General features: G+C 41.3%; 1 protein-coding gene across 6 annotated transcripts in view; it reads left to right on the plus strand.

The window, feature by feature from the left end:
• Positions 1-27,373, plus strand: part of bicd1a (bicaudal D homolog 1a) — a 42,064-nt gene extending 14,691 nt beyond the window's left edge. The window contains exons 2-10 of one of the 6 annotated variants that reach the window (XR_004556762.1): positions 11,227-11,439; positions 15,464-15,616; positions 16,906-17,394; positions 19,639-20,028; positions 20,135-20,899; positions 21,267-21,418; positions 21,546-21,756; positions 23,543-23,644; positions 25,290-25,435. Coding sequence is in view for 5 of the 6 variants with exons in the window: in XM_034141174.1 (XP_033997065.1) it covers positions 11,227-11,439; positions 15,464-15,616; positions 16,906-17,394; positions 19,639-20,028; positions 20,135-20,899; positions 21,267-21,418; positions 21,546-21,756; positions 23,533-23,618; positions 25,290-25,410 (2,580 nt within the window). In the remaining variant the exon portion in view is untranslated. Of the gene's footprint in view, positions 1-11,226; positions 11,440-15,463; positions 15,617-16,905; positions 17,395-19,638; positions 20,029-20,134; positions 20,900-21,266; positions 21,419-21,545; positions 21,757-23,532; positions 23,645-25,289 lie in introns of all 6 variants that reach the window. The other 5 variants (XM_034141174.1, XM_034141177.1, XM_034141175.1 and 2 more) reach the window with 5 other exon arrangements.
• Positions 27,374-27,607: the final 234 nt, after the last annotated feature.

Here is a 27,607-nt window from a genome sequence, read left to right on the forward strand (position 1 = left end):
GTTTGGCCCAATCAAAGCCTCACAGAGCCCTAAGTCTGTCTGTAAACTCTTCAAAGTCTTTATTCTAGATAAATGACATATAAAAGCTTGTAGTGCTTTCCTCTGTAAAGACATTACACCAATGCAGGTTGTGATGTGTGAAGAAAATCTGAAGGGAAAAGGAACAACAATGTTTCGACAAGGATAAGAGACGGAAACAGAGAGGAGAAAGCATCTCTAAAACTTCCATGTGCCTGATGTAATGCCAGCGCTGACATCCCCTCAGTAGCTTGTAGGATTCCCACAGGGCCGCGGGTTTGGCATGGAGGCTCTCCTGTGCCTGCACAAAAGCACTGAGTCACCCAGAGGCCCCATGTATCAATACTAAGAGGGTCAGTGTGTGCAGATCAGCCTTTCCATTGTAGTCAGTGTTTGTCTGGCTACGCGGAGTCCTCTTTATCAGCAGAGACCCACAACAGAGAGAGGAAACAATGTTATCAGTTGAATCCGTCTCCTGTCGTTCTCTCTCTTATGTGCCTCCGGCGGCCACTGACACAGAATAGCAATCAGCCTTTGAGCTTTGAAACACTACTTATTTTGTATTTCTAAGTGAAATCATCATTCTCTAAGCAAACCTGACTTCTTTGATCTTATGTTCCTTGTCCTGTGGAATACTTGAACCACTTAATCAAGCCAAAGGAGGAAGGGAGGTGTGTAGGGAAGAGGAGGCAGAGTGGGTTGGTCTCCATACCCCCTACATTAGCGCTGTAATTCTTCTTCACCGAAGGCAAGTCCCTTAACACTTGACTGACTCAGCACTTAGTTGAGGCTCATAATGGAAATGGTCTGTTGTCATTTAGGAGGAGAGAGGAAACCACTTAATTAGGATTCTGGACAAGGATGGATAAAATGATTTCACTAAAAATATTTGTCCTCTGAGCGATAAGTAGCAGAAAACAAGACAAAGGAGTCAGGTAGAACCCTGACGTAGTAAAGGATATTACCCAGCACCTTACTTGCAGAGACATATTTACTCACTCACATAGTTATACACCTGCACTCACAAACAAACATGTATGCATCTTTGTTATTTGACTGCAGCACACTTGCTATGGATTTGCATAAAGGGCTTCAGCAGTGAGAGCACATTGGTGTTGCATTGAAATAAAGATGTTTAGACATCAAATTTCTCGCAGTTCAGCTGAACTTCAGAAACTGAATTTCCTTTTTAGCTCATGTATACACTATGTTATATCCACATGTTATTATTCAGTCAAACAATGAGTAAAAAAGAAAAGAAAATACTCTGTCAACTAAAAATGAATTTGCTACAATTTTGCATTATCAGTCAAAACATTCCAAATTAAATATATCTTCCAAATGATTCATCTTTAGTGAATATTTGCTCGGTTTCATTGTCTTTGATTGTAGCAAAAATATATTTGGGTTTTAAAATGCTTGTAAGACAACACAGGACATATAAATGTTAACCATTTTCTCAAGATTCTTTGACTTTATTGTTAAAAAATGGCAGATAAAGAGATATTGAAAATACTCAATATTTAACATCCATCATAGCTTAAATTAAGAAAACGTTGGAGTTGTTATTAAGTCAACTTGATCTTAATCAATCGACAGAAAAGTGTGAATCAGGTAATCATTGATAGATCAAGAACGAAAGATTTGATGTGAAATGTTTTGAAATGTGAAGGATTGTTGTTATTTTGGTATGTTTCACATTCAGCTGTTTTGTTTGTTGCTTGATTAATAAATCAAGTCTTTCTGTCTGTCTCTATTTATTTCCTTCTACCCTCCTTCCTTCTCTCTTTCCTTCTGTCTGTCTGTCTGTCTGTGTCGGACGATCGGGGCGCTCTGCATCAAAGCTTCATCTCTCCTTCCCACTCAGTATTTGTTATATTTTCCATTTCAACGCGACGGCTGTTGTGCTCTGCAAACAAATGGCAGTTGTCAGGGATGAATATCAGTGAAGTGCAAGTATGTGTGTGCCTGTAGTTATTTTGTTGTTATTGTTTGCTAGAATAGCCTTAAGGGTAGACCATGGTTGACTTGCTCGAAAACTCCTGCAGGGCACATTACTAAGCAGAGAGGGAGCTACATTTGACACAGTTACAGCTGGTCCAGTTTGTGCATTTTGTTGCTTTTCAAATATTTTCACGCACATCAGAGATTCCTGTTTAAAGGCAAAACCTAAAATCCTGTGCTCCTCTTTAAAACGAGATCCTTTAAAAAAATATTTTGGCTTGACATCGAGGCAGCCATTATTGGTCCACTTTCCCCCTGGGTTAGTGGGGGGTGATGACCGTAGATAATACGGATGGAGTAAGGATAAGAGGAGAATGTAAGAAAGGATTCAAGGAGAAAAGAATAATGAAGAAAAAGTAATTTGGGATCCAACAAATCGTACTCCCAGCTGCCTCTCTGTCTAATTCAATGTCTTTTCAGGCAAAGACTGAGCATACATAAGTGATAGGCTTTCTGGGAAATAATCCAGGCGTCTTTCTTATCGGGAGCAGACTTTAGCCAAATGTAATCACTTTAACAAGCCACATATTTTAAACTAAACACTGCCTGTCCCCTAGCAGACCTTTCGGATTCAGGCAGCGTGCACTGTACACATTGTGTTGGTGAGAAAGCGACAGATGTGACGCTATTGTGGGTTTATCGTCACTGGCAGGGATTTTCTACTGTGAAGCACATTTAAGCGTTTTTCAGCTATTATCCTGCATTATAGATTTTCTTTTCCTCCAGTGTCAGCATAATAGCATGTTGTCATCAGAGGAATAATAGGCTTTCCTGAGCTATATGGCATTTCAGTTAGGAGGACCAGAAAGCAGGGCAATTCGCATTTACCCTCTTCACTCCCTATAAAGAACTCATATCAAGCCGGTTCGATATTTATGTAGACTGTGATTCATATGAGAAGAGCCAACGTTGGAAAGTTAATTAAAGGATTTAAATGCCACTGTAGAACATTCCTGGCTATTTAGCATTATGACAATAAACTGTTATTTTATTAATTGTATTCTTATATAATCTTTATGACCAAAAATAATATTTTTGTATGCAAACAGTTAACATTTAAACACACGTTGCTGCGTTTATTCAAATGTATTTTGGTTAATGTGTGATTACTCCCTTTCATGTGTTTCATTTGTTAAGTGTGTCCGTGTGACTGACCTCCATTACTGCTGGGCTGTGATTACCCAGCTTCCCCTTGCTCGTGAAAATGTGCTTGTGTGTTTTTATAGATGACAGATCTCTTGACTTGGCACTTTTCCCTGTGACTGAGACGTACATGGGGACATTTCTGTGTCCTTGTCAGAGGGTGAAATATGCCAGGGCAATGTTTCCCATAAACCTGATTCAGTGGCACATCATGGATATGGGTTTGAATTACATTAGAGTTTCTCTAGGGTTCTATATTTAGTAAACTGAAGAAGAAAATGCTATGTGTCTTAACACGTTCTTTAACCTCACTCTGGTTTGGTGTCAGGGTAAGCCTAACTTCTGATGAATTTTTTAAAACGTGCACATTTTAAGGTTACATCTGCTTTTAAACTTTTTCTTCGGCTATAACTTTTTAGAGTTTGAAAAAATGACCCTGTTATTTGGGATGTTATCGGGGTTCAGCTTGGACTTGAGACAATGTAACATAAAACCAGCAAACAGGAAGTGGGAAGTTTGAAAGAAGTTGGCTTTTATGCAAAGCAAACGGCAATATCCAGGTCTGAAAAGTGAAGCCAATGTGAGGTGCCTTACACCTGCTTTCCTTCTAACGGCTAGCAGGGGGTGAATCCACTGGTTGCAAAAGGAAGTCCAATTGTATAGAAGTCTATTAGCAAATCAACTTTCTTTGCGCTTTATTTATTACCTCATTAAACATTTTGCTGATGACTATATTGGCTTTGTGAATGAGGGTCACAGTTAGGGTAAAATAGACGATAAAGCAGCTTTCAGAGAGGCAGTGTGTGACTCACAATAGATAATTAAATTACGGATATGGCAGCCTCTGTTGCTTCTGGCCATTTCATTTTATATCTGTCTGGGATTCTCAAAACTTTACTAAATGCAGTACTAAAAGACTTGAGTAACCCTTTAAGACACATATTGTAGCTGTAAATCAACTTCTTCCTGTTTGCTTGCAGGCTTGTTTACTGCAGTCAAACATGTATTTTTCAAAAAGATTGAATAAGAATAGACTGGCATGAATCTTGTGTGTTTGTGTTCTGTTCTCTCACCTCAGGCTGTTGTTTGTTTAGACTGGAGGTTGACACGTTGCATGCTGCCTCTGACTGATGTCTCTTCCATTTGTTGCTCTGTGATTATTTATGAGATTCATTTGGAACTGTTGTTTTGTTGATTCCGGTCATTTTTCTTCTTAAATACATTATTTCACTTGGTCTCAAACACTCCTGACAGCACCGTGGCATGCTTTACGACAACATTAAGCATGAAAATAAATAAAGTGAAAGTCATGCTGCAGCCAGGAACAATCTGTCTAGTCTCAATCTCTCTCTCACACACACACACACACACACACACACACACACACACACACACACACACACACACACACACACACACACACACACACACACACACACACACACACACACACACACACACACACACACACACACACACACACACACACACACCGGTCTCTTCGTGATGCTGACAGCTGTGCGGCTTCTCAGCAGCAGTCCTGCATGTCTCTCTCCGTGGTACTGAAATCCCTGATGTGGTTGGCTGGGCCGACCATCTGGACATCAGTGTGTGTCTCTTTTTATGTGTACGCGTATTGGTGTGTGTTAGTGTTTTTCATATGAATGTTCTAATACCATGATTTCTGCTCAACTTATCAAAATGTTGCAGTAGCAGACAGAGATTAGAGCTCTACGAGATGTCTTTACGTTGATATTTAAATAAAACTTGTGATCCAGATATAAGGCTGACCTGTCTCAAATTGAGCAATGAAAATGGCCCATTTCTCCTCTTGTACTTTCAAAAAATATAATTTAATTGACACATCCAATTATTAATATATTGGATAATCCTTTAATTAAAATCCACACTGATTAGCCCTTAACCTGGGCACATAAATAGATCACTACAAATGTTGGTTATTTTTGCCTGTGTAATCAAGTTTAGAAAATATGTATTTAAATAAACTTGTTTTTACAGTGTATTCTGCTGGATACGTCCACTTAATCATGAACGTTAAGTTGTGATTAATTGCTGATATATAAATAGTTCACTCTCCTTGTCCCTCCTGGGTGTAAAAATAGACTCCTAGTGTATGTACACATACCCACAGGTCCTCCCCTGACTCCTAATTAGGATCAGCAACAGACAGGGAAGGATTTCAAGGTTGCACACGCTCCTCCTCTCCCACTGGTGCAGCGGTTGGTTTGTTCCCTCTCTGTGCTCCTCTTTCCATTGCCCCAGGGATGAATATCTATAGAGGGGGTACTCCATTGTTTGGACTTTATCCGCTGAGGCACAGAAGGCCGAGGAGCCTCAAGGTTGAATGCATTATCGGCTTTTCAGTAAGCAAAAAACAAGCAGGCTGCCAATCAGTGATTCCATTATGGAATCATCTCGAGGAAATGTTATTAAACTTTAATCGTCCGCACTGTGGTTGAATAACTGTTTATCAATTAGGCACAGACACAGCGTAAATGTCATTATAATGATACAGTGTGCAGTTTTTTTAGTGACGTTCACGTAATTAGCCTGAAAAATGCAGAGCTGTCATAGTGCTATTTTTAGCCCGCCAGCAACTGTGGTGCAACAGCATCAGGAGGGTCAGAGAACAATGTGCACCTTTATGTGTACATTTGGAGCCTCAGACATCAGAGTCACTCATTGTGATTTCCTTTAAGAGGTGCAGTATGCAGATGGGGGGAGCGGGCTTTAAGGGAGCACGACTCCTGAGGCCTGAGGCCTAGGCTCCACGGGGACGAAAACGGGTTGAATCCGCATATTTCTCATGCGTATAGCCCTTTAAGCTCGACGACGCCGTAACAGAAACGTAGAAACAGACCCCGCAAACGACAACGGGTCCAAAGGTGGATAGATCTGGGAACGGAGCGCTCTGGGGGGTCCAACGGGGCCGTGGGGTCGCCTATACGGTCATGCGTTTCATAGCCCCGCCTCTCCCCGCCTCTCCCCACCTCTGCTGCTCACCCCCGCAAAAGTACACTGCACACTGAATTCAGATTATTTATCTTTATCTCGATATGGACATAAACGCGAGTGAAGTCTAATCTGACAGGACGGAGACACGCAGCTCCTCCGGCTGTGAAGCAGCGAGAGCAAAACACACACTTCAAGTCAGATCACCACCCTTAGCTATTTTAATTACCTCTCAAACTACCTAAACTAGTTATAAATATGTTTATTTTTACTGTCGGGTTTACTTACTGGATCAGCTGCTGCATGAGGAAGCATGAAGATTTAAACTTTAACACACATTGACCGGCGAAAAACTCTGCGCTGTTCCCTCGGCCCCCACCCATGGATGTGCCCCCACCGCGGAGAATAAACAGAAGTGCAGCCATGACAACCATTCTTCTTCGCTGCTTTTGTGGAGGAAGTTGCTGCTTTTGTGGAGGAAGTTACAGCGCCACGTACAGGTTCGGCATATGTACTGCAGCTTTTCCAGCGGTTGGATGTAAACGGAGCCGTCTCGTGGAGCTTGACACAATCCGGTGTATATTGCGTGTGGGCGGAAGGTTTTTTGCGGTTGCGTTTGCGTTACTCCGATGCGTTTTGCCGTATGGGTTCCCGTGGAGCTGGGGCCTCAGCCCGTGAAGGAGGGTTGTGATGAAACCATCTGCCTCTCATTACACATCCAAGACCCACTGCTTCTCTGTGGATGAGTGCTGCTGAATCACTGCCTGCAAATGGGACAGATCTTCTGTAGACGGTCTGTTACTTTGTGGTTTTGGTCTGTAGTTCAGACATAAATACTGAATGAAATAACTGAGTAAAGAGTGCTGAAAGTTGGAAGTGATTAGCCGGATTATTCTTTACTTTTTACAAACATTTTCAGAACTTGGTCATTCAATAAGGTGTTTTATATTTTTACCTTTAAATGATAGCCAAAGAGAGTCAGGACAATGGAAACAGATGGACCGCGGCCAGATTCAAAGGCCATGCTGGTGCAGTAAGAACTCAGCCTCCATACACCTGGGCCCCCCTTTATGTAATTTGTTATTGAAACAAACCTTTTCAATCAATCAATCAATCAATCAATGTTTATTTATATAGCCAATATCACAAATGTTACATTTGTCTCAGTGGACTTCACAGTTTGTACAGAATATCAGTATGACAATACGACACCCTCTGTCCTTAAACCCTCACATCGTACAAGGAAAAACTTCCGGAGAAAACCCACAGTTTAAAGGGGAAAATGGGAGAAACCTCAGGGAGAGCATCAGAGGAGGGATCCCTCTCCCAGGATGGACAGAAGTGCAATAGATGCCGTGTGTAAATTGAAAAGATAATACATTTGCAACATAGGTAGTCCAAATGTTTGTAAATGCATAGACAAAATAGACTTTTGTACAGCTGATCATGGTAAAACTATTGTACAGTAGTAGTACATTTTGGAAATTCACAGCAGCAGCAGTCAGTTAGCTTAGCTTAGCATAAACAGGAACCTAGCCTGGCTCTGTCCAAAGGCATTACATAATGCCTCACTAATAGAGACTTTGTAACTTAATAGTAAAAATTACATTTAAAACAACAACTTGCGGACTGGTTTTACAGGTAGCTATGTTTCATACTATTGCTTGACCAGGAGCAGTAACTTCCTGAAGTGTCTGCAAGTTGCCCGTCAAGCTCACTTCAGAAAGACTTCAATATTATGTAATTCCACACATTCCTTTATTGTTTTTGTAATCAAACAAATGTATTAGTGAGAGGCGTGCCGTTAGGTGGATTTTGTTCCCTTTGGAAATATGGCCAATTGTTTCTCCTTGCTTCCAGTTTTTTGCTAAGCTAAGCTAACCGCTGATCCAATATATTTAGCCTACAAACAAGAGAGTGATATCAATCCTCCCATCTAATTATTTACAATAAGATAAAGCAACAATAAAATATTTCCTGTGCACTGAGAAGTTTTTATATTTTGCTTACACCATTCAAACACCCAGTCCGTTGTCTTTTGAATTGCCCACCAGTCAAGAGAGTTAATATTTTCTCTCTCATTAGGCGCTTTCACACCGGAGTACTTTTCCCAGGAATAGTTCCGATAGTTCCTGGGATTTTGCGTTCACACCAAAAAGATCTGGAACTAGAACTTTTTTTCAGGAACCTTTTCACCCCTTTTCAGTCCCTGCTAGAGAGGTGGTACTTTCCTGGGGAGAAAAAGGTTCAAATTTCTGATTGGCTGGGGGAATTGCAAACCACGCCCTGTAAAACTCCGGAAAGTTTTTGTGAAGCCGCCATTTTATTTGCTCGTATTAGCATTATTAGCATTAGCCCAGCGCACCAATGGAGAGAGACTAACTTATGGCAACACAAAATAAAATGTGGGAGCGGTGGAGTGATGAGGAGGTGTCTGCGCTTCTGGCGATTTACCCTGGACTTTGGGTGGCAGTATACACCGTGAAGTTGTTTGCGGCCTGCCAGTAAACCCAAAGCAGAAGAAGAAGAAGTGACGTCAGCGGCTTCATTTGCGTAATCCTCCCTCAGGGACTTATTCCGGTGTGAACGCGATTTACTAGATAGTTCAGGAATTAAAGAGTTCCGGGGAATTAAGTTCCGGGAACTATTCCTGGGAAAGTACTTGGTGTGAAAGCGCCTCTTGACTTCATGATACTGGAACCCTTTGGGTCCAGATTATTTGTTGGCCCCCCTGCAGGGCCCAGCTGTTACTATGAGGCCTGCTCGGACACTGACTGCCTCCCATCTGACACCAGAATTAAATCTCATTCAGTCAAACTGCTTGGAATTGATCAGCTTTTTTGTTCATGAGGCCCACCCTCTTAATCGCTCACCACATCACACTGTGGTCCCCAGGAGAGCAAAAGAGAGGGCACGAGGGCGAGGAAACAAGAGAGTATGAAAGAGAGTGAGACAAAAGAGGTGCAGTGAAAGAGGGATGATGAGAGATGATTAAAATACAGTATTTTTCCAGTGTTTCCTTGTCGTTTAAAGGACGTCCTTGAGGACAGTTTTGGTCGTTGAGTGGCTTAATGTTCTGTGTATTAACAGCTGTTTTACGGCCCTGATTATTACCGCTGCCTATTCATATGCTAACTGTTACATTTGTTATTCACATGGCAAACAAAAGGGTCTATTGAATTAGAATAATTAAGTGTCCTGAGGTAATCGGTGCCTTTTTGAATGAGTAGGGCTTAATTTACCTGATTTACAGTATGTCAATTCACTGAGTTAGATTATCAGAAAAAAGGGTTTATCCGTTTTGTTTATTTGAGCTGTTTGCCTACGACGGGATACATTTTTCCCGAATTAACTGTTGGCAGCAAACAACAGGTCAGATGTGACAGAGGCAGGTGGTCAATAAAGTTCATTAATCCATTTCTTGATAGATGGATTCATCGCATTCATTCACACGGATCTTCACACCAATTTATTTAGCAGCAACACAGAGGTGTGAACTCACAGCTTATCACCATATAAGCTCAACATCATTCTCCTCTTTGTGCCAGTGCTCTACTTCCTGTCGATTTCTAGCTATAAGAAATTATCTGTATAACAATGAGACCTTAGCATACTCCATGCTGTTTACTTCGCCTGTTAGCTTAGTATAGAAGAGTGAAAATAAAAATGAAAAATTAGTAGTGCTTTGGAAAGAAAAGACAGCTACACACTGGAGCTCAAAGCATTCTCTGAAATATAAATGCTTGTACCTTATAAATGATTCATCACAAAGAGAAAGAGAGAATTATGTTGTAAGTATGTCAAGGTAGGATTGGAAAGACTTTGTAAATTATTAGTACTTTAGTCCAAAATATATGGCTCCCTTGTGATTAAGTACGCATTGTTGACTTGGGCTTTGTCCAGGAAGTGCATCCTAATAGCTATACATGCTGCATTGTTTTCAGTTTCACGTGGCGATAGTTAACCATAAAATATGTTCAGAGACAGGGGTATTGATCCTTTGTCTCTCTGAGGGGCCACTGCAGGCCACATATCCATATCTTCCTGCTGATCTGCCGAGAAACTAAAGGATGCCTCATAGTATTTATCGAACCACAGGGGCAGCTGCTGCATGTGTGTCGATGGGGGGGCCGTTACAAGTCATGTTGTTCTGTCTACATTCGAGACACCCTGTCAGGATACAATTGATATGTTATTCAATTAAACTGTTCATCTTCTGTTGTTGGTGCAGTCATTTTTGAGAAGGTTAACTTTGTATACGTTTGCAGGTTACAGTATTGCAGGTTACAGTAGTTACCCTGTTTTAATTGTATGTATATGTAATAAGTAATTTACCTTAAATCACTTCATCAAAGTAATGTAACGTCTTACATTAGACATTGGAACAAATCAACATAATTAATCATATTTCCTACATATAAGCTATTTACTGAATAGATATTACTGAAGAACAGTTGGATTTAACCTTTGTAAGACAACATTTTGAATAGTAACTGTAACTGTAACCTTTTACAATTTCATTATTTTAACCATTAATTCTGTGGGACATGTGTAACTAGTTACTCCTCAACACTCCATGCAGTCTACCAAGCTTTTGCGCATTAGTTCCAGCACTCGTTTGTTACAGTGCGGCTGGCCTGTTTTGCTGTTGATGCGTGCTTTGATTTCCTCAATCAAGCCTTGGCTCCTCGATCATGACAAGTCAGCTATTGGTGCCGTTAAAACCTGTGTCAGGAAAATGGGAACAGTGTGTCTATTGATCACAGTGAAACATCATCTGACATAGATATAAGGCAGGTATCCTTGAGGGACAGACCCTGCAAGTATGCTGTCAGTGCTGTTCATGGTCAAAATTGCAGCAGGAGTACGCCTAGTGGCCATAACTGAAAGATGTGCGAGCAGTGGGTGCAAATCCCTCATATGGATTAATATGTTGATCTAATATAACAGGATTTAGATCAGTGTCAATTTTGACTTTACAAAGATGCTTGTTGGTTTATTTATTCTTCTTTTTTTTAAATATAATATATTATTGCATTGCATTGCTGCCCTCTTCCTCTGACAATCCCTCTGTTTCTTCTTCCCCAGGCGTTCGGCCAGGCTTACACCAACCAGCGTAAGGTGGCAGAGGATGGGGAGACCAATGAGGAGACGTTGCTGCAGGAGTCAGCTTCGAAGGAGGCCTACTACATGGGCCGTCTCCTGGTGCTGCAGACCAACGTGACGCTCAGCCGCTCTGTGGCGTCCAACGCCCAGGCCGAGAACGAGAGGCTCAACGCACTCGTGCAGGAACTACGGGAGGTGAGCATGGCGCATTCTACTGTACAGATGGTTTTTCAGAGAATGCCAGACAAGGACAACAGTAATATGTAGTATATGTGAGAACAGCAGAGGTCGGAGAAGTACTCAGATCTTGTGCTTGAGTAAAAGTCGAAGTACCAGACTTGTGTTACAAGTAAAAGTCCTGCATGCAAAATGTTATGATATGTTTTGATTATAATTATTGATGCATTAAAGTGTTATCAAAGACTTTGTATACTGCAGTGTAATTAGTGAATTTACTCCAGGTTAAACTAAAGTATTATTTAAGTGTTGATTATATTTCACATTATTATCCAAATCTGCAAAGTAACTAAAGGTATTTAATAAATGTATTGGAGCAAAAGTACACAATTTACCTCTGAATTGTAGTGGAGTAGAAGTACAAAGTAGCATCAAATGGAAATACAAAGTGTCTCAAATTGTACTTAAGTACAGTACTTGAGTAAATGTGCCTAGTTACTTCCCACCTCTGGAAAACAGCTTTATATTAGCTGACCGTAGGGCTCATGCATTTGCTCATTTAATTAGCTTCGTTTTCTCACACATTTATCTTTTTTCCTTGTATGTATTCCTTGATGTTTTTTGTTTAGATAGTAGTACAGTAAACTTGTAATAACCATTGCTAAAAGTTTAGTTTTTTTGTTGCAACTTTAAGATGTGTTGAGTTTAAGTTAAAGATCTCCAAGAAGTAATAATAAATTGTCAGTATTGGATTTATTTTTCCAAATGTTTATTATATTTACTGTACACCAACTGACATTATATCTGTGTGTTTGACAAAAGCCAAAGGGTCACAGTTGCAGAAGGAGGGTCAACATGCATGTGCGTACGTGCAGAGCGTTTATGCTTTCATAAATGTCTGCAGCCACTGTGTCGGGCGGCACAGGAGTTCGAGCGGGGGTCAGACGCTGTGGCCACGACCCCATTGTGGGGGGCAAATCCGGTGCTAAGCTGGGGAATAAGTGAAATGCCCTGAGCTCGGCACATGTGTAGGGACAGATAGAGCCAGGCTGCTGTACCCACCCAACCAGAACTACACACACAGTACACACACTCATTCACTAAAAACATCAGGGAGTGTTGTGAGGGTCACTTGTTGCACACTGGACGTGTCTTTCTCGAACATGTGTGAAAGTTAGCAGAGTAATGCCACACACAAGATCTTACTAGTCAAGATATTCCACATTGTTTAGCATAATATTTCCATTTGGGAATCTGACTATGAGCATAGTCACCATATTCTTGAGGAGTTGTTATTCCACACACACATCTGTCACCTGGTTGCATCACGCTCATGGCTCTTTGATGATGTGTTCATCAAACAGTTTCCAGCTCTCTTTGAGAATCCTCATTTGCATTTGGGATTCCCATTAATGAGGGGGAGTGGTCTTTTTTATCGTGGGAACCATGTGTTGCAGCCGCACTGGGGGCTTCATTTGTCACAAGCCGTGTTAAATCAAAAGCTTCCATCAAGTGATCTCTCACAAATATTATTAACATATACAGATTCATCAAGAAATAATACATGGGAAAAGTGTATCTCTGCCAGAAAAAAGATTGCTTTTGCCTTTTTTTGGTCAAAAATCTGAACATTAGGAATTAGAAATGGGCAAAACTGTTTTAAAACAAATAATATTATACAAATTGTATGTTATCATGTACTGTATATACGGCACCCCAAATGATGGCATACAGAACACAAAACACCTGCAGTTTATCTTGACTTTTGTCAATGTAACTCTACAAAAAAATTATCTTAAATGTATTCCATCCTGTGGTAACATTCTACACGTATTCCTACCAAAACAACAGTGGTTGTAATGATGAATGAAAACCACATGGCTGGACCTCTGCCATGTTTGCCATTGTGTCGAATCCAAAGAATCTGTCCCAGTCACAGTGTGTAAACTCTAGATGAGGGATGAGTTGAAGCTCTGTTGTGTGCCACACTGTCCCTGACCCCGGCCGCTGTAGCCCACCCCCCATCAGCTCCGCTCTTATAAGGCCTCACTGACTGATAATTGGCCTTTAATCCTGTTACTTTATACCTAGCCTAGTGTAATTCGCAGCAATGTCATGAATATGTAAGACGCAGCAAGGGAAGCTTGTGTTTTATCAATAACATAGCATCCAAAAATATACTGTGTTATCTGTCTATGATATTAAGGTGTGTTATTTACATTTGGTTAGTGTTTCCTTGATTAGTATAAAAATATTCTCAATGCAGTCTTACTGTACTTCTATGTGCTTTGCAGTTGAGCCTCCACTAGATTTAAAAATATAGGAGCTGCTGTCAGCCCCTGTGAGTGCATCCACCCACCCACCCACTGAAACTGCCTCTGGGTCAGCACTTCTGCCATATGCACAGAGAGCTGCAGGGGAGCTGCAGGCCGCTCTGCAGTGAGAGGGCCGAACACATGCGCACATATACTGTAAACTACGCTTAATTTGATGCTCCAGTTTAGAAGTACTTGCATTGTACTGAACACATTTAGTCACTTCTAAGATGAAAAATAGTAACCCCATTCCTATTCTGCTTGTCATTAGGTGGTTGAGCAATAGCAATGCAAAACTGAAAAGTTCACAGACAGTGCAGATCACAACCACAAGAAAAGAAGAGCTGAATGTCACTCAATTGTCCCTCCAGGCTTCCTTAATACATTGAAGTTGGCAACGTAGATAACAATATTAAAATTGTACCTATTTAACTTAATTGTAATATATAGCTTATGGAATGTATCTGCAGGTCCTCCTGTACATATTGAGACCAAACTTTAATATGGATTTTTTGAGCAAGACAAAAGATGCAAATGAGTTGTGGTTAGACAAACAGACAGAAACAGGCATGCACACACACACTCCTGACACTTCATCCCTGCAGACTTTTGCCTGGAGATAATGAACCCTCTAATAGCAACACTGTCAACAAGTGACTTTAAAAGGGACCCAATTATGCTCATTTTCAGGACCATTTTTGTATTTCTCCGCTTTTACTGTGACATGTCTCCATGCTTTAATGTTCAAAAAGATCTTAATTGTTCTCATACTGCCTGTGCTGCAGCACCTATTTTCACCCTCTGTCTGGCCGGCTCTGTTGTGATTGGTCAACCTCCCCCTGTCATGTATAATGTGTGGAGCGCTAGCCAATAGAAGCACAGATGTTATATAGAGATGTCACTATGTCACGGAAGTTAACAGGTGTCCAAGGGGGGGAGTGTGTGGGAGAGAAACTCCCTCTGGAGGGAACTTGGGAATTTAGCCTTTACTTACCAACCTTTTTGAGTCAAGATAAGCAACATTAGCTGTGGATAGACCAACGGACAGATACAGACATGCACAGACACATGCATGCACACTTATACTACCAACACTTGATCGCCCCCAGACTTTTGCCTGGAGATTATGAACCCTCTCCTACAAAACTGTCAACAAGTCACTTAAAGTAACATGGGCATTGCTTTAAATTCAGTCAGTTCATCCATCTCCCTAATTTGGAATAAAATGTACCAATAGTAGTTGTGTGTGATGGAGGATTTTGCTGAGGTCGCACTATAGTCCCAGTGCTGCCGCCTTCTATACTAAGATTTATGACTTTTCAGGCTGGTGCATTTCTCTCATCTGTATCTGGTCCAGCATATGCTACATTTTTTTAAATCTGTGCACAGCAGGCGACCTGAAATGATTAACTTCTCAGGAGTCTGAGGGTGCTGACTCATCGAATTTAAGATAATAAAATAGTTTGATCAACTTTTTCATCCTCTCTCTTCTGTCAGGGGGTTGAATCCTGTATAGCGTAGATATGAGTGATGTTACCTCCTGTGCGCAAAGTCGTGATAGTTACATGTATCAGCATTATTACACTGTGCATCCTCAAATGATGGAAGAGTTTTGAATGTTGTCTGCCATGAATTTAGGTTATTCAATTATTTTCTTTCTTCTCTTTCTCTCCTCATTGTATTAATCTTCTCTATTCATCTTTTTCCTCCCGTTTCCTCGGCTCCAGAGTAACGAGATGCTGGAGCTACAGAGGAGCCGGATGAAGGAGGAGGTGAAGGAGTACAAGTTCAGAGAGACCAGGCTGCTTCAGGACTACACCGAGCTGGAGGAGGAGAACATCACGCTGCAGAAACTGGTATCTACGCTCAAGCAGAGCCAGGTCGGTGTTAAGGCTTTCACTACACATTCACTCTTTTAACTGAATTCTCTATTAAAGACATGCTGAGACACCAAGACCCATATTAGTTGAAATGCATGACTCACACTTCATTTCCAAATATCAGGAACCCCGTTATGATTTCAGTATCAATATCAGGATGCAGTGGATCATAAAGTGCTCTCATCTGATTGCTCATCATCCTTTATTTCCCTAAAAGGGGACCTATCATGCAAAATGCACTTTTGTACGTCTTTTATACATGAATATGTGTCCCCGGTGTTCCAGGGAACTCACCAATTGTCAGAAAACACAACCCTCTCTATTTTCCTCCATACCCAAATCTCTAAAAACGGGGTTGCAACGGATCTGATAAAAACTGATCCAGATTTGAACACTGTCCTGACGTCAGAAACCGGGAGCTCCGCCTATATGGGCAACTCTCCACCTATCAGGAGGAGACAGCCATGGCCATTGCAGCTCGAAAGCGCTGGAGACGCTGTAGTACATATGCCAGGCCTGTAGGTGTCGCTGTATTCTGCCACAAAAGCAGCAAAGAAGACTTCTCACAGAATCAGCCCTTGCAAAAACAGGGCTAAAAAAGAGCAAATAGAGCGAAATGAGGCATGGCTAAAATGCATGATCTGTTTGGTATTTTGAAAATAAAACTTCACAGACATGTTTTATATAGGTATGGCCCTACAATATATTATTCAAATATAGCATGATAGGTCCACTTTAAGGAGCTGCAGTATTCTCTAAAGTGTTCTATAGTGTCTGTATTGCCTTTAGACAATATTATATACCTGTGCTGAGCTAGATTGAGATCATATATCAACTTTATATCTCTCAAATTATGTTATACTTAGATTTTGCTGAACTAACTGTAAAGGTTACGTCACTTTTTAACTGAAATGAAAGTATTTTCCTACTTTATTATCAAATCCAAATGACTTTATCATCTATAATTGACCACATTACCGTAGCATGTTTTTAGACTATACTTATTGCACAAAATCTGCATTTATAACAACTTGCAGAAGTGTTTTGTCAAAATCACATCGTGTAAAAACTGTTTTATATGTTAAGAATAGTGTCAAAAGTGTGCTTAATGTTAACCTTTTTTTGTTTTACTCACACCTATTGTCTCCTCTAGAGTGACCTAGGACAGGGCCATCCAATCCTTAACAAAGAGTATACTTGTGTTTTAAAGCATAATTAACTAATTAAATGACATGTTTTCTATACTCTTTCTTTTCCTGTTCCTGTCCGTCCTCTCCGCTGCTCCTCAGGTGGAGTATGAAGGACTGAAACATGGGATCAAAGTCCTCGAGGAGGAGACTGTCCTCCTCAACAGTCAGCTGGAAGACGCACTACGTCTGAAAGACATTTCTCAGGGTCAGTTGGAGGAGGCCTTAGATGCCCTAAAGAGTGAGCGTGAGCAGAAGAACAATCTGAGGAAGGAGCTGGCCCACCACCTCAGCCTGAGTGACAGTGTATACGGAGCAGGGGCCCACCTGGCCCTCACCGTCACTGGCGTTGAGGGTCTCAAGTTCTCTGAGGAGACCAACATCACCAACGGCAGCGCCATGCCTGCTGCTAACGGCAACAACGAGGACAGCAATCGTCGCAACGGTCATGTTCACGCAGGCACCGGATTGGCTAAAATGAACGGGGAGTACAGACCGGGCTGGAAAGGAGAAGGCCTGCACCCGGTGCCGGACCTATTCAGTGAACTCAACCTGTCCGAGATACAGAAGCTCAAACAGCAGCTACTACAGGTGGGTCATAAGGAAATATAGCAGGCTTTTTATGCTAGCTGCTAGCCATTTTGTAATATTGAATGTTATTTTCAAGGTCAGTACTGACACCACTTGATCACATTGGTTATGTGTCCAGTTACTGTCTGGAAAAATGTATCTGCTTTATAGCTGTTACCAACATTAACCCCAAGACAATTTACTGTGGCACTCAAGCTCATATATGCAAATATATTGCATTTCAGTTTGAAGTAGTGTCCTGCCTCCTTCTCTGTGGGTGTGTCTGTTTGTTTTGTGTTCATTGTTCAGTCTTTATTGCTTCACTGATGAAAGGAGCCCTAGTCACTGTTTGCCCATGATAATAGCGAGGAAAGGGCAAAGTGCTGACAGTTTGGGAATGAGAAGAAAAGCATGGAAAACAACACAAAATACTACAGCATTTACTGATTGTTTGTCTTTCAATAATGAATTCAAAAAATGTTAATGGAACGGCTTTAAAACCACAAGTGATGATAAAGACAAGATGCTTATCATTGTATGTTAAACACAACATAATTTGGTTTGGCAGCAAGGTACTCTGTTAGCAGGATATATGTTTGAAAAAGGGTAAACATATACCACATATAGAAGAAGAAGAAGAAGAAGAAGAAGATGGAAAAATCCCCGAGTGGGATATTCAGTTTCCACTCTGTCGTACACACATGCGTTTTTATACAGGTACATACAGTGCACACTTTTTAAATCATGCACATACATATACAAATACACACTCAGTTATATGCACACATGCACATGCAGTTGAGAGGTCAGAGCGGAGGCAGCCAGTCTAGCCGGCGCCAGTTGGGGGTTAGGTGCCTTGCTCAAGGGCACTTCGGCAGTGGCCCAGGAGGTGAAATGGCTCCTCTCCAGTACCAGTCCACACTCCGTATTTTTGGTCCGATCAGGACGTGAACCGGCGACCCTTCGGTCCAAAGTCCAATCCCCTACAGACTGAACCACTGCCGCACTTATATATATATATATAAATAGTCCTATACTGTAGATAGTAGATACATGGCACATACAATTATAAGAAATGAAATACCATACATGAATGTAACATGGACATTGTTGAACTAGACTAGACTAGATATTGAAACATAATATTGAAATTGTTTTTGCAGACCACTCACACTAGAGATATCAGAGTTTTTTTGCACATGCATTTGGGCCAATGTCCATGCCAATGTCCATTACTGTATATATCATGTGTTTTTTTATGATGAGTGCTCTGCTAATGTCACTAGTGGGAGTGATGAATCTAATCATAGCAAAGCAAACAGATTCCAGCAGAAGTGGAAGAACATTCGCTTGTGCTGTAGGGAGTCCTGTCAGGGTGATTACCATCCTACAGGCAGAGGGAGAAGATGCAGAGTCAGAAACTGACTTTACTTTAGAGATAACGGGACAGAAATAGTCCCAAGTGGGAAATGACGTCCAAACGAGGAAGGGAAAAGGTCAGAGAAGTTTTTTGTCCACTGGCACTGTACATTTCTAAATGTGTCACACTGTTACTATGCATTGTGATAGGATACATCCAAATAAACAGAGTATAAATATGGGGCTTATATAATATAGAGTAGGAGATACAGTATCTTCCTCTGACAGTCACTTATGCACTGAGTCACCTGTGTGCAACACACCCTCCCCCCCGACATAGACATCAAAGGCAGATTAGATTCATGCTGAAATCTAGTTTAGTCATTACTGTTCATTTTTTCCCTAGCTGAGCTCCTCAGCGAAATATAAAATTAGTTTAGTGGCTTTAGTGTGCCTTTCTCTCTAAACACAATTACTCACTAATCAATTCTTTTTTTTTATCCATGTTTGTCCTTCTCAGTATGAACACTTGAATAACATTCTCTGCACAATGTGCGGGTTACCCATAATGTCAGCCTGGAGCATTATAATGGTAGTGATGAGAACTGATAACAGCCATTTATAAGGCTGACAACATTAAAAACTGGAGTTTAGGTTAAATTGTGATTGGTTGTAGTTGGTTTGTCTGAACTTTAAAAGTATTAAATAAGAATACATAAATCAACAAAGTAAAGAAAGCAAATGGAGCTACTGTGTGATGCAAGACACATTTCAGACTTGATATGACAATACATTTGAACCCTATTTCATTGTATCGTAAAGCCTTTTACTTGTATCGCATGAACATGAATATAAAATATTTGCAAACATGTACCCTCATTGTCTGGATCATCCCCTGTCCTTCAGGTGGAGCGTGAGAAGTCGGCGCTGCTCATGAACCTGCAGGAGTCCCAGACCCAGCTGCAGCACACACAGGGCGCGCTGAGCGAGCAGAACGAGCGCGTCCACCGCCTCATGGAACACGTCAGCGGCATGAAATGTCTGAACGGAGAAAAAGAGCTCGATGACACTCAGGAGAGTGAGAAGCCTGATGGTGGCTCCTCACCACCAGCTAATGGCCACCGCGACCCCGATATCCACGGCTTTGAGATCCTGGAGTGTAAGTACAAGGTGGCGGTGACGGAGGTGATCGACCTAAAAGCGGAGCTCAAGGCCCTGAAGGAGAAGTACAACCAGGCTGTGGAGGGGCAGGGAGAGGGCCACAGTGACGACAGGGCCCAGGCACTGAGTGAACAGGTACGTGGATTTATGTTTTTATTGCTGCATATGGGAGGATATAAACTTCAATCAGTTCTTGTTTGCACCCTGTGATGTTTCAAATGTCCAACTGATTTCTTCCAAGGAGATAACCCATTTGGAGCGTAGTTATCGGGAAAGCCGTGAGAGGGTTTCGAGCCTGGAGACAGAGCTACGAACAGCCACGAGCACAGCCTCCGAGAGCCAGAGCATGCTGAACACAGCGCAGGATGAGCTGGTTACCTTCAGTGAGGAACTGGCGCAGCTCTACCACCACGTCTGTCTGTGCAACAACGAGACGCCCAACCGCGTGATGCTGGACTACTACCGCCAGAGCCGCATCACACGCAGCGGCAGCCTCAAAGGCTCTGACGACCACCGGGCTTTGCTCTCTCCTCGCCTGGCTCGACGCCTCGCTGCAGCATCCGCAGCCTGCTCTTCCTCTGAGCCTCCACGCAGCCCCATGGACTCCCCATCCAAAGATGCCCATCACAATGAGAAAACAACCAACCAAGGGGAGTCTACATCCTGTCACAGCAGCCCCACTCGCAACCCCATGGGATCTCCATCCATCAGCATCTCTCCCTGCCCATCTCCAGTGCCCTCTGAAGCAGGTGGAGACCTGCGGAAGGAGCCTATGAATATCTACAACCTGAACCCCATCATCAGAGATCAGATCAAACACCTCCAGAGGGCTGTGGACCGCTCGCTGCAGCTGTCCAGGCAGAGGGCTGCAGCCAGGGAGCTGGCGCCTATGCTTGACAAGGACAAGGAGCAGTGCATGGAGGAGATACTCAAACTGAAGTCGCTGCTCAGTACCAAGAGAGAGCAGATAGCCACACTCAGGCTGGTGCTGAAGGCCAATAAACAGGTAAAAGAGGAATTGTATGTCATACAAAAGCTTAGTTGAGATGGTTGTATAATGTACATATTCAGTATAACCAACTGTAGATGGCGGTCAACATGCCCCAGTTTTGGAGAAACACACAGGAGTACGAGTATGGATCTAAACAATGCACTGCGATGGACACCTATGCTTTTCTCCTTTTAGATAAAATAAGTTGTGCTTCGCTCCCATCCAAAGCAGCACATTAATTAGCTACCGTGCTGGTACACCTGTCTTTTTCTCCTAATTGCCATCTACTGTATAAATGCTGACCATGGATAGGTACCTCATTTAATGTTGCATCAAATTAGGCCTAGTTTTGAAATATAATAATAAATCATTCACATTTCAGACAGCAGAGGGTGCACTGGCTAATTTGAAGAGCAAGTACGAGAACGAAAAGACGATGGTGACAGAGACCATGATGAAGCTCAGGAACGAGCTGAAGGCCCTGAAAGAAGACGCCGCCACCTTCTCGTCTCTTAGGGCAATGTTTGCCACAAGGTAAGAAAACACATATGAGACCACTAAGCTGGGAAATTGATCATTCCTTAAATATAAATCAAGAATTTGAACTCTCCTGCTGAATCTTTGTTTCCCCTCTGTATCTCCATCCTCTCTCTTCATGTAGATGTGATGAATATGTTACCCAGCTGGATGATATGCAGAGGCAGCTGGCGGCAGCAGAGGATGAGAAAAAGACGCTGAACTCCCTCCTGCGCATGGCCATCCAGCAGAAACTGGCATTGACCCAACGGCTGGAGGATCTGGAGTTCGACCACGAGCAGACTTACCGTGGCCGCGGCGCTAAAGTACCCAGGATAAAAAGCAGCCCGCCCAAAGTAAGTCTCAGAGGCGCCTTCACAGCACCCTCCAGTCCCACGAGAGTCCAAAGCCCCTCCTTGATCACCACCCACACCCTGAACAACTCCCTGACCCTTACTAATCCGTCCATGTCTGCGTGGACTTCAGACACAACTCTTCAACCGAACCTCAGTTACTCTTATTTGTCTCCGAGCACCCCGCCCATCATGGTAGACCCTGAGCGGCTAACCTTAGAGTTCAGACGTCTCCTTTATTCAAGACAAGACTTAGGTCGTCTGTCACCATATCCCAGAACCCGTAGCCCTTCCCCAGTATCTCCTCACATCCGACGAAGGCGATGACTCATCACCCAGCACCATTATCCTATACTGTCTGTAGAAAGTTCCCAGAAGGTGGGATACAGAGAGGAGGAAAAACTGGTTTCACATATCTAACGTTTGAACACTCAGGAAGAAGGAGCACTGGCAGCTTACTCCATCCACAAAACACCACTGAACATCTTTTTTGTATTGAGAAGATTGGACTGTTTAGCATTTTCTAATAAACAACAGCACACATATTCATATCAGGCATATGAATAGCTGCTCCCATAATGATGATCACATTATGATTATCATTATGATACATTTCCTAGAGTTTTGGGAAGTATTTCCAACTAAAAACCAAACAAAACAATGCCTGCAGCCTCTGCTTCAGCATACAGTGACTCACAGCGCCTCCTTGTGGCAAACTCTAAAAATATGAATTGTTGTTTTTTTCAAATGTAAGTTACTAAACCATTGCATAAAATAAGTATTTGTTGTTGAATGATATTTCCTCTTTGAATTAATGCATGCCTTATTTTGTCACACCTGTCGGTCAAAAAGCGTTTGACAGGAGTGACATGGTGAATATGTTGTCAAGAGTAGTATGGAAACCAGTCAGACCTCCTCTCTGTGCCTCAAACTTCTATTTGATTGTCCCCTTTTCACTTTCCCCTTACCCCACATGTATCATCCATAAGAAAACAAGAGGATAAACTAACTCTACTACTTCTTTCACCGACAGCCAATGTCTAAATAATCCTCTCTCACAGTGTTTCCTGTTTTCTCCACCAGATAGCAGTGTCTGAGAACTTTTCCATTCTCTTTCCTGTCAAATGCCTTTTGATATCTCTCCCTGTCCTTTAAAATCTTATAGCAAATAACATTTTAATATAACACAACATAATGTAAACAAACCATTTTTTAAATGTTAAGGGAGAACTGACAAGTATGACTGGTGTAGAGTTAAGTAATTGAGCCATGAGCAGCAGGTGACCTGGAGTTGATTGTGGCTGGATTGTTCAATATTATCCCCTCTGTGTCTTTCCATCTCTTTTTGTGCTGGACAAATCCATATAATATTGGATGTTCAAGTCTGTGTGTGTGTATTTGTAAATATATCCATGTCTGTGTCTCTTTGTGTTTCGCCAGAGACTGTCAGTGTGATCAGATGAGACTGGTTGAGTTACGATTTAAGTATTTATTTTTCTGCGTCTTCTGCTGTTTGCTGATATTTCTTCTCTTGTTCTGCTTTCTCATAGGATTCTGTATATTGAAACACCGATTTCCACCGCAGAAATGGTGTTATCCAAAACAAAATGCGGTTGATCATTTTCTACATTATGTAGGTTAAATGATGTTATTGTAGCAAACCAGTAGCAGTCTCGTTGTTGCTGACAAGGTCTTCCCCTTTCCTTTCCTCCGTGTTTTCTCTGTCCTTAATGTCTAACCCTGAGTGTTACCACTCTGTATATTTATCTAATTTATCAGTTTCTTGTAGATTGTCAGCAGCCTGCTGCCTCAGTACCGTCACTCTCCCCACAACTAAGGCGAGGGAGAGCCTCCCTAGCGCGCAGGTAACACGCTGTAGAACCTGCTAGTGGTAAGCTCATTGGCATCTATCTATCTATCTATCTATCTATCTATCTATCTATCTATCTATCTATCTCTATATCTATCTATCTATCTATCTATCTATCTATCTATCTATCTATCTATCTCTATCTATCTATCTATCTATCTATCTATCTATCTATCTATCTATCTATCTATCTATCTATCTATCTCTATCTATCTCTATCTATCTATCTATCTATCTATCTATCTATCTATCTATCTATCTATCTATCTATCTATCTATCTATCTATCTCTATATCTATCTATCTATCTCTATATCTATCTATCTATCTATCTATCTATCTATCTATCTATCTATCTATCTATCTATCTATCTATCTATCTATCTATCTATCTATCTATCTCTCTCTCTATCTATCTATTACACGCCATAATGAACACGCCATTCACATTCTATTTACTACGCACATATTTTCTGGTTGCACACCTGTATCTGTAGAAGATACATTTTGTTGCATGCTCTAAGTTTTCACATTTTAAGTTTAAGTTTTGCATGGCAGTTTTCTTCACATGCTTTCCTGATGGTCAATATATTAACCGCTAATTGTCCCATTTGTAAAAAAAAAAATCTTCGAAAACATGATATAAAAGAAGAAATAGAGTAACAAAGTTCATTGTTAACTTTAATGTACACTATAGTTTTCTCTCTTTTCACATAGACATACCACTTAACCAGTAGCTTTAATTAGCATCCTTAGCCGCCTCAAAAGCTGTTGACAGTAGTGTTTGAGCTACCAACAGACTGGACGACAGCATGTCCATCTTTTTAAACAAATATTTGTCAATGGACTAAGGAAGTAATACACGGCAACTAGAAAACTGCTGACAGATCTAAGGCCATGTTTCACTGTCGTGCTGGTTAGCGAACACTCCCCAATCGTTTGTTGTTGTTCCCACATTATACTTTGTCGTGACGTATAATGTGAACAGCACTTTCCTTGTCTCTGAGTGATTTTAAAGGAATGGTTTTGGGAAATTAGGTTTATTGAATTGTTGCCAACTAATAATGGTAAGCTTTACTCTCTGCTTACGCTAAACGTAAAGCAGCTATTTGTAGCTTGTTAGCTTAACTTTGCCGACTTAAAATTGCTAGGCCTGGCTCTGTCCAAAGGTAACAAATCCAACGACAAGCATTTCAAAAAGTATTATCTATTTTGTCACTTGTCTTCATACAAATAATGTAAAATTATGTGTTGTAGTTTTATGTGGGTTTGGCCCTGCGCACTCACTTCCTGGAATCTTTGCTTTCACAAAGACAACAGACCACAGGAAGTTAACTACGATGATTTAGTTACCTTTGATAGAGCCATGCTAGCTGTTTCACAACTCTCTTATCTTTAAGCTATGCTAAGCTAATTGGCTCCTAGCAATAGCTTTATATTTAGCATACCAGAGTGTCTATATTCTCCTTTCAACCTTGGGCAAAAAAGGCAATTTCCTTAAAACGTTTCCTTTGATTACCATGCTAGTCTTTTGCACCCTTTTCACATGTTGAATATTTGTTTTATTGATTCTGCCTCCGACTGTTTCCTTCTTTTGTAACCCTCTAATTACCAGTATTTTCACTTAATCTTACTTATTCTCTCGTCTTCTCTCTGCATTCCTACAGTCCTAAATATTTGGCAGACCTCCAGGAACAGCGCGCAGTCCTGTCCAGCAAAAGTAGCCTTCTCTCCCTCTGCGACCCTCATGTCTGCCTGGCCCAGCACCCCCTGCCCCCCGACACCTAATCCGCTGCTCCAGGCCAGGGCCAGGGCCCGGTCTTGTATGAGTCATGCAGAGACAAAGACACTCTGGATGGGGGTTCCCTCAGTTTAACTCCCCCCAGCAGTCCCATCTGGTGCTTACTGACCAACGTGACCCCACCTAATCGCTACATGGTCCGGCCCTCTGCAGGCCTCCTGGTTACCTGGGTCGCAGAAGAAAAGGATGCTCTTTTCATCCTGTCCTGGAAAGGACTGAACTGAAGCGCAAAACAAGTGAAAAATCATTGAAATCTTTCCTTAGTTATTTATAATTGATGTACTTTATTTATTATTTATTTACATATTGATTTGTGACAAGATTCTGAGGTATTTATTATGGAATGTTTTTTTCTGTATTTGTTGGTCAGTCTCAAAATGAAAATCAAGAGGTGTTTCACTGCTGTTGTGAAGAATGCATTAATCAAAGACGGTTTAGCACATTTACTTCTGTACATGGCCGATATTCCTTAACAAAGCAAAGTCAAAGCTAACAAAAGTAATTTTTGATCTCGTAAACAGTATTAAAACTTGTCTAATCATACGATAAAGCAGTTTACATTTTAGATTTTGTCAGAATAATAATAATCAAAACATATGTATGCCAAATAGGATATAGAGTACATTTGGTTTTGAAGATTCAGACAGACTAATGGAGGGTAAACAATATACAAGAGAATAGTTTCTTGTGGTGAGTGGATTTCAGCTACCTTTCCAACATTACTAGTCTAGAAAGATTGTGTTTTTTTTATACAAAGATCTTTTTTTGCAAATCATGTGCATAAAGAATATTTTATACCTCCTATTATTTGTATTTATTTTTGCAGCAGACTCTAGTGACATGGTTGTGAATGGTATGCAGCTCAGATCTATTCAGGGTCTGGGATAGAAGAGAGACTGAGTGGTTGAGATGAAAACTACGGCTGTTGGCCTGGGTTTTTGCCATTTGAATTGCACAGTGAACTGATCTTGTTTTTTTAAATATTAGTCAAGAGCTGAGGAGTCCCCAAAGGTGTGCCTCTTCTGGAGTTACCGTCACTGTCATATCAACATCCTGTTCTCATCAAAAAGTATTCTCTGTCTTCTCTCTTTAATTATATTGGCCAAAATCCCAGAAACTCTGACCTTTGGTCCCAGCTGTAACAGAAATGACATTTTCAATATCTGAATTTAGATGTGTCTGTCACTGTAACATCTCCCTTTCCAGCTTTCCTTACTACTCATTCAAACGGTATGCAGTACTTCAAGCACAATTATGCTCTATGCATTATAGCAATACAGTAGTGCCGGTCTTGGACTGATCTGATTAAGATTTATTCAATTTTTTAACGATTCCCATCTCCATAAACTAATTAGCAGGCAGACAAGAAAGGCAAGACAGAATAATTGTCCCATTGTTTCTTTTTGGAAAACAGCTTTGATCACAGAAGGGCCGATTCGGACTGAAATGGATCTGATGTGTGACGTTTGTTGCATAGTTGAAGTCCCATCTCTTTGTCTTTATACTCTCATAATGTCCTAATGTTCTTGTTGCAGTGAATACATATTTTTGCCAGATGGATATGAAATGGATAAACTGTAACTACATAGCCAGTATTGTGTTGTAATGCCGGATAAAAGCAATTCTGTTACATCAGCGATGAATGAGTGGACTCTTTCTGTTCTCGGTGTGTGTATATTTCTTCGATTTGTCTTTGTTAACGATGTAGATTGTTATTTATGCAACTACAGAGTGATGAAAACATTTGTGGTTCAAAAGTAGCTTCTGAACCCACACAGGCTCATTGGTGACCTAACTCTGTTGGTTTGTTTGCACAATATAGAAGTGGATGGAGAGAGACTAATCCAGTGAAAGAAAAAAGAAAAAATAACAAAAGCTGTACCACAGTGCGTTTAACAGTTTCTCCTCCATTTAAATAATGTGTTTAATTGGTTCCACAAGTAAATAAAAGACCTGTCATTGGATTTGTATGTGACTTTGTGTTTGTGTCTGTTTCTCAATCGCAGCATTATACCGACCTACACAAACTTGCTGTGGTCATGCATTCACAAAGACAGCACATAAAAGGTTAAAAAAGCACCGGACAGATTAGACATTAATCCTTGTGTTGTTTTCTGCACCACACTATGCAGAGTAGTACAGATCAAGAGATTGGTTCTTTTGAAGGACAAAGGGCTGTGATTT

The sequence above is a fragment of the Trematomus bernacchii genome, unplaced genomic scaffold (genome assembly GCF_902827165.1).
Source record: "Trematomus bernacchii unplaced genomic scaffold, fTreBer1.1, whole genome shotgun sequence".
NCBI classification, from domain to species: domain Eukaryota; kingdom Metazoa; phylum Chordata; class Actinopteri; order Perciformes; family Nototheniidae; genus Trematomus; species Trematomus bernacchii.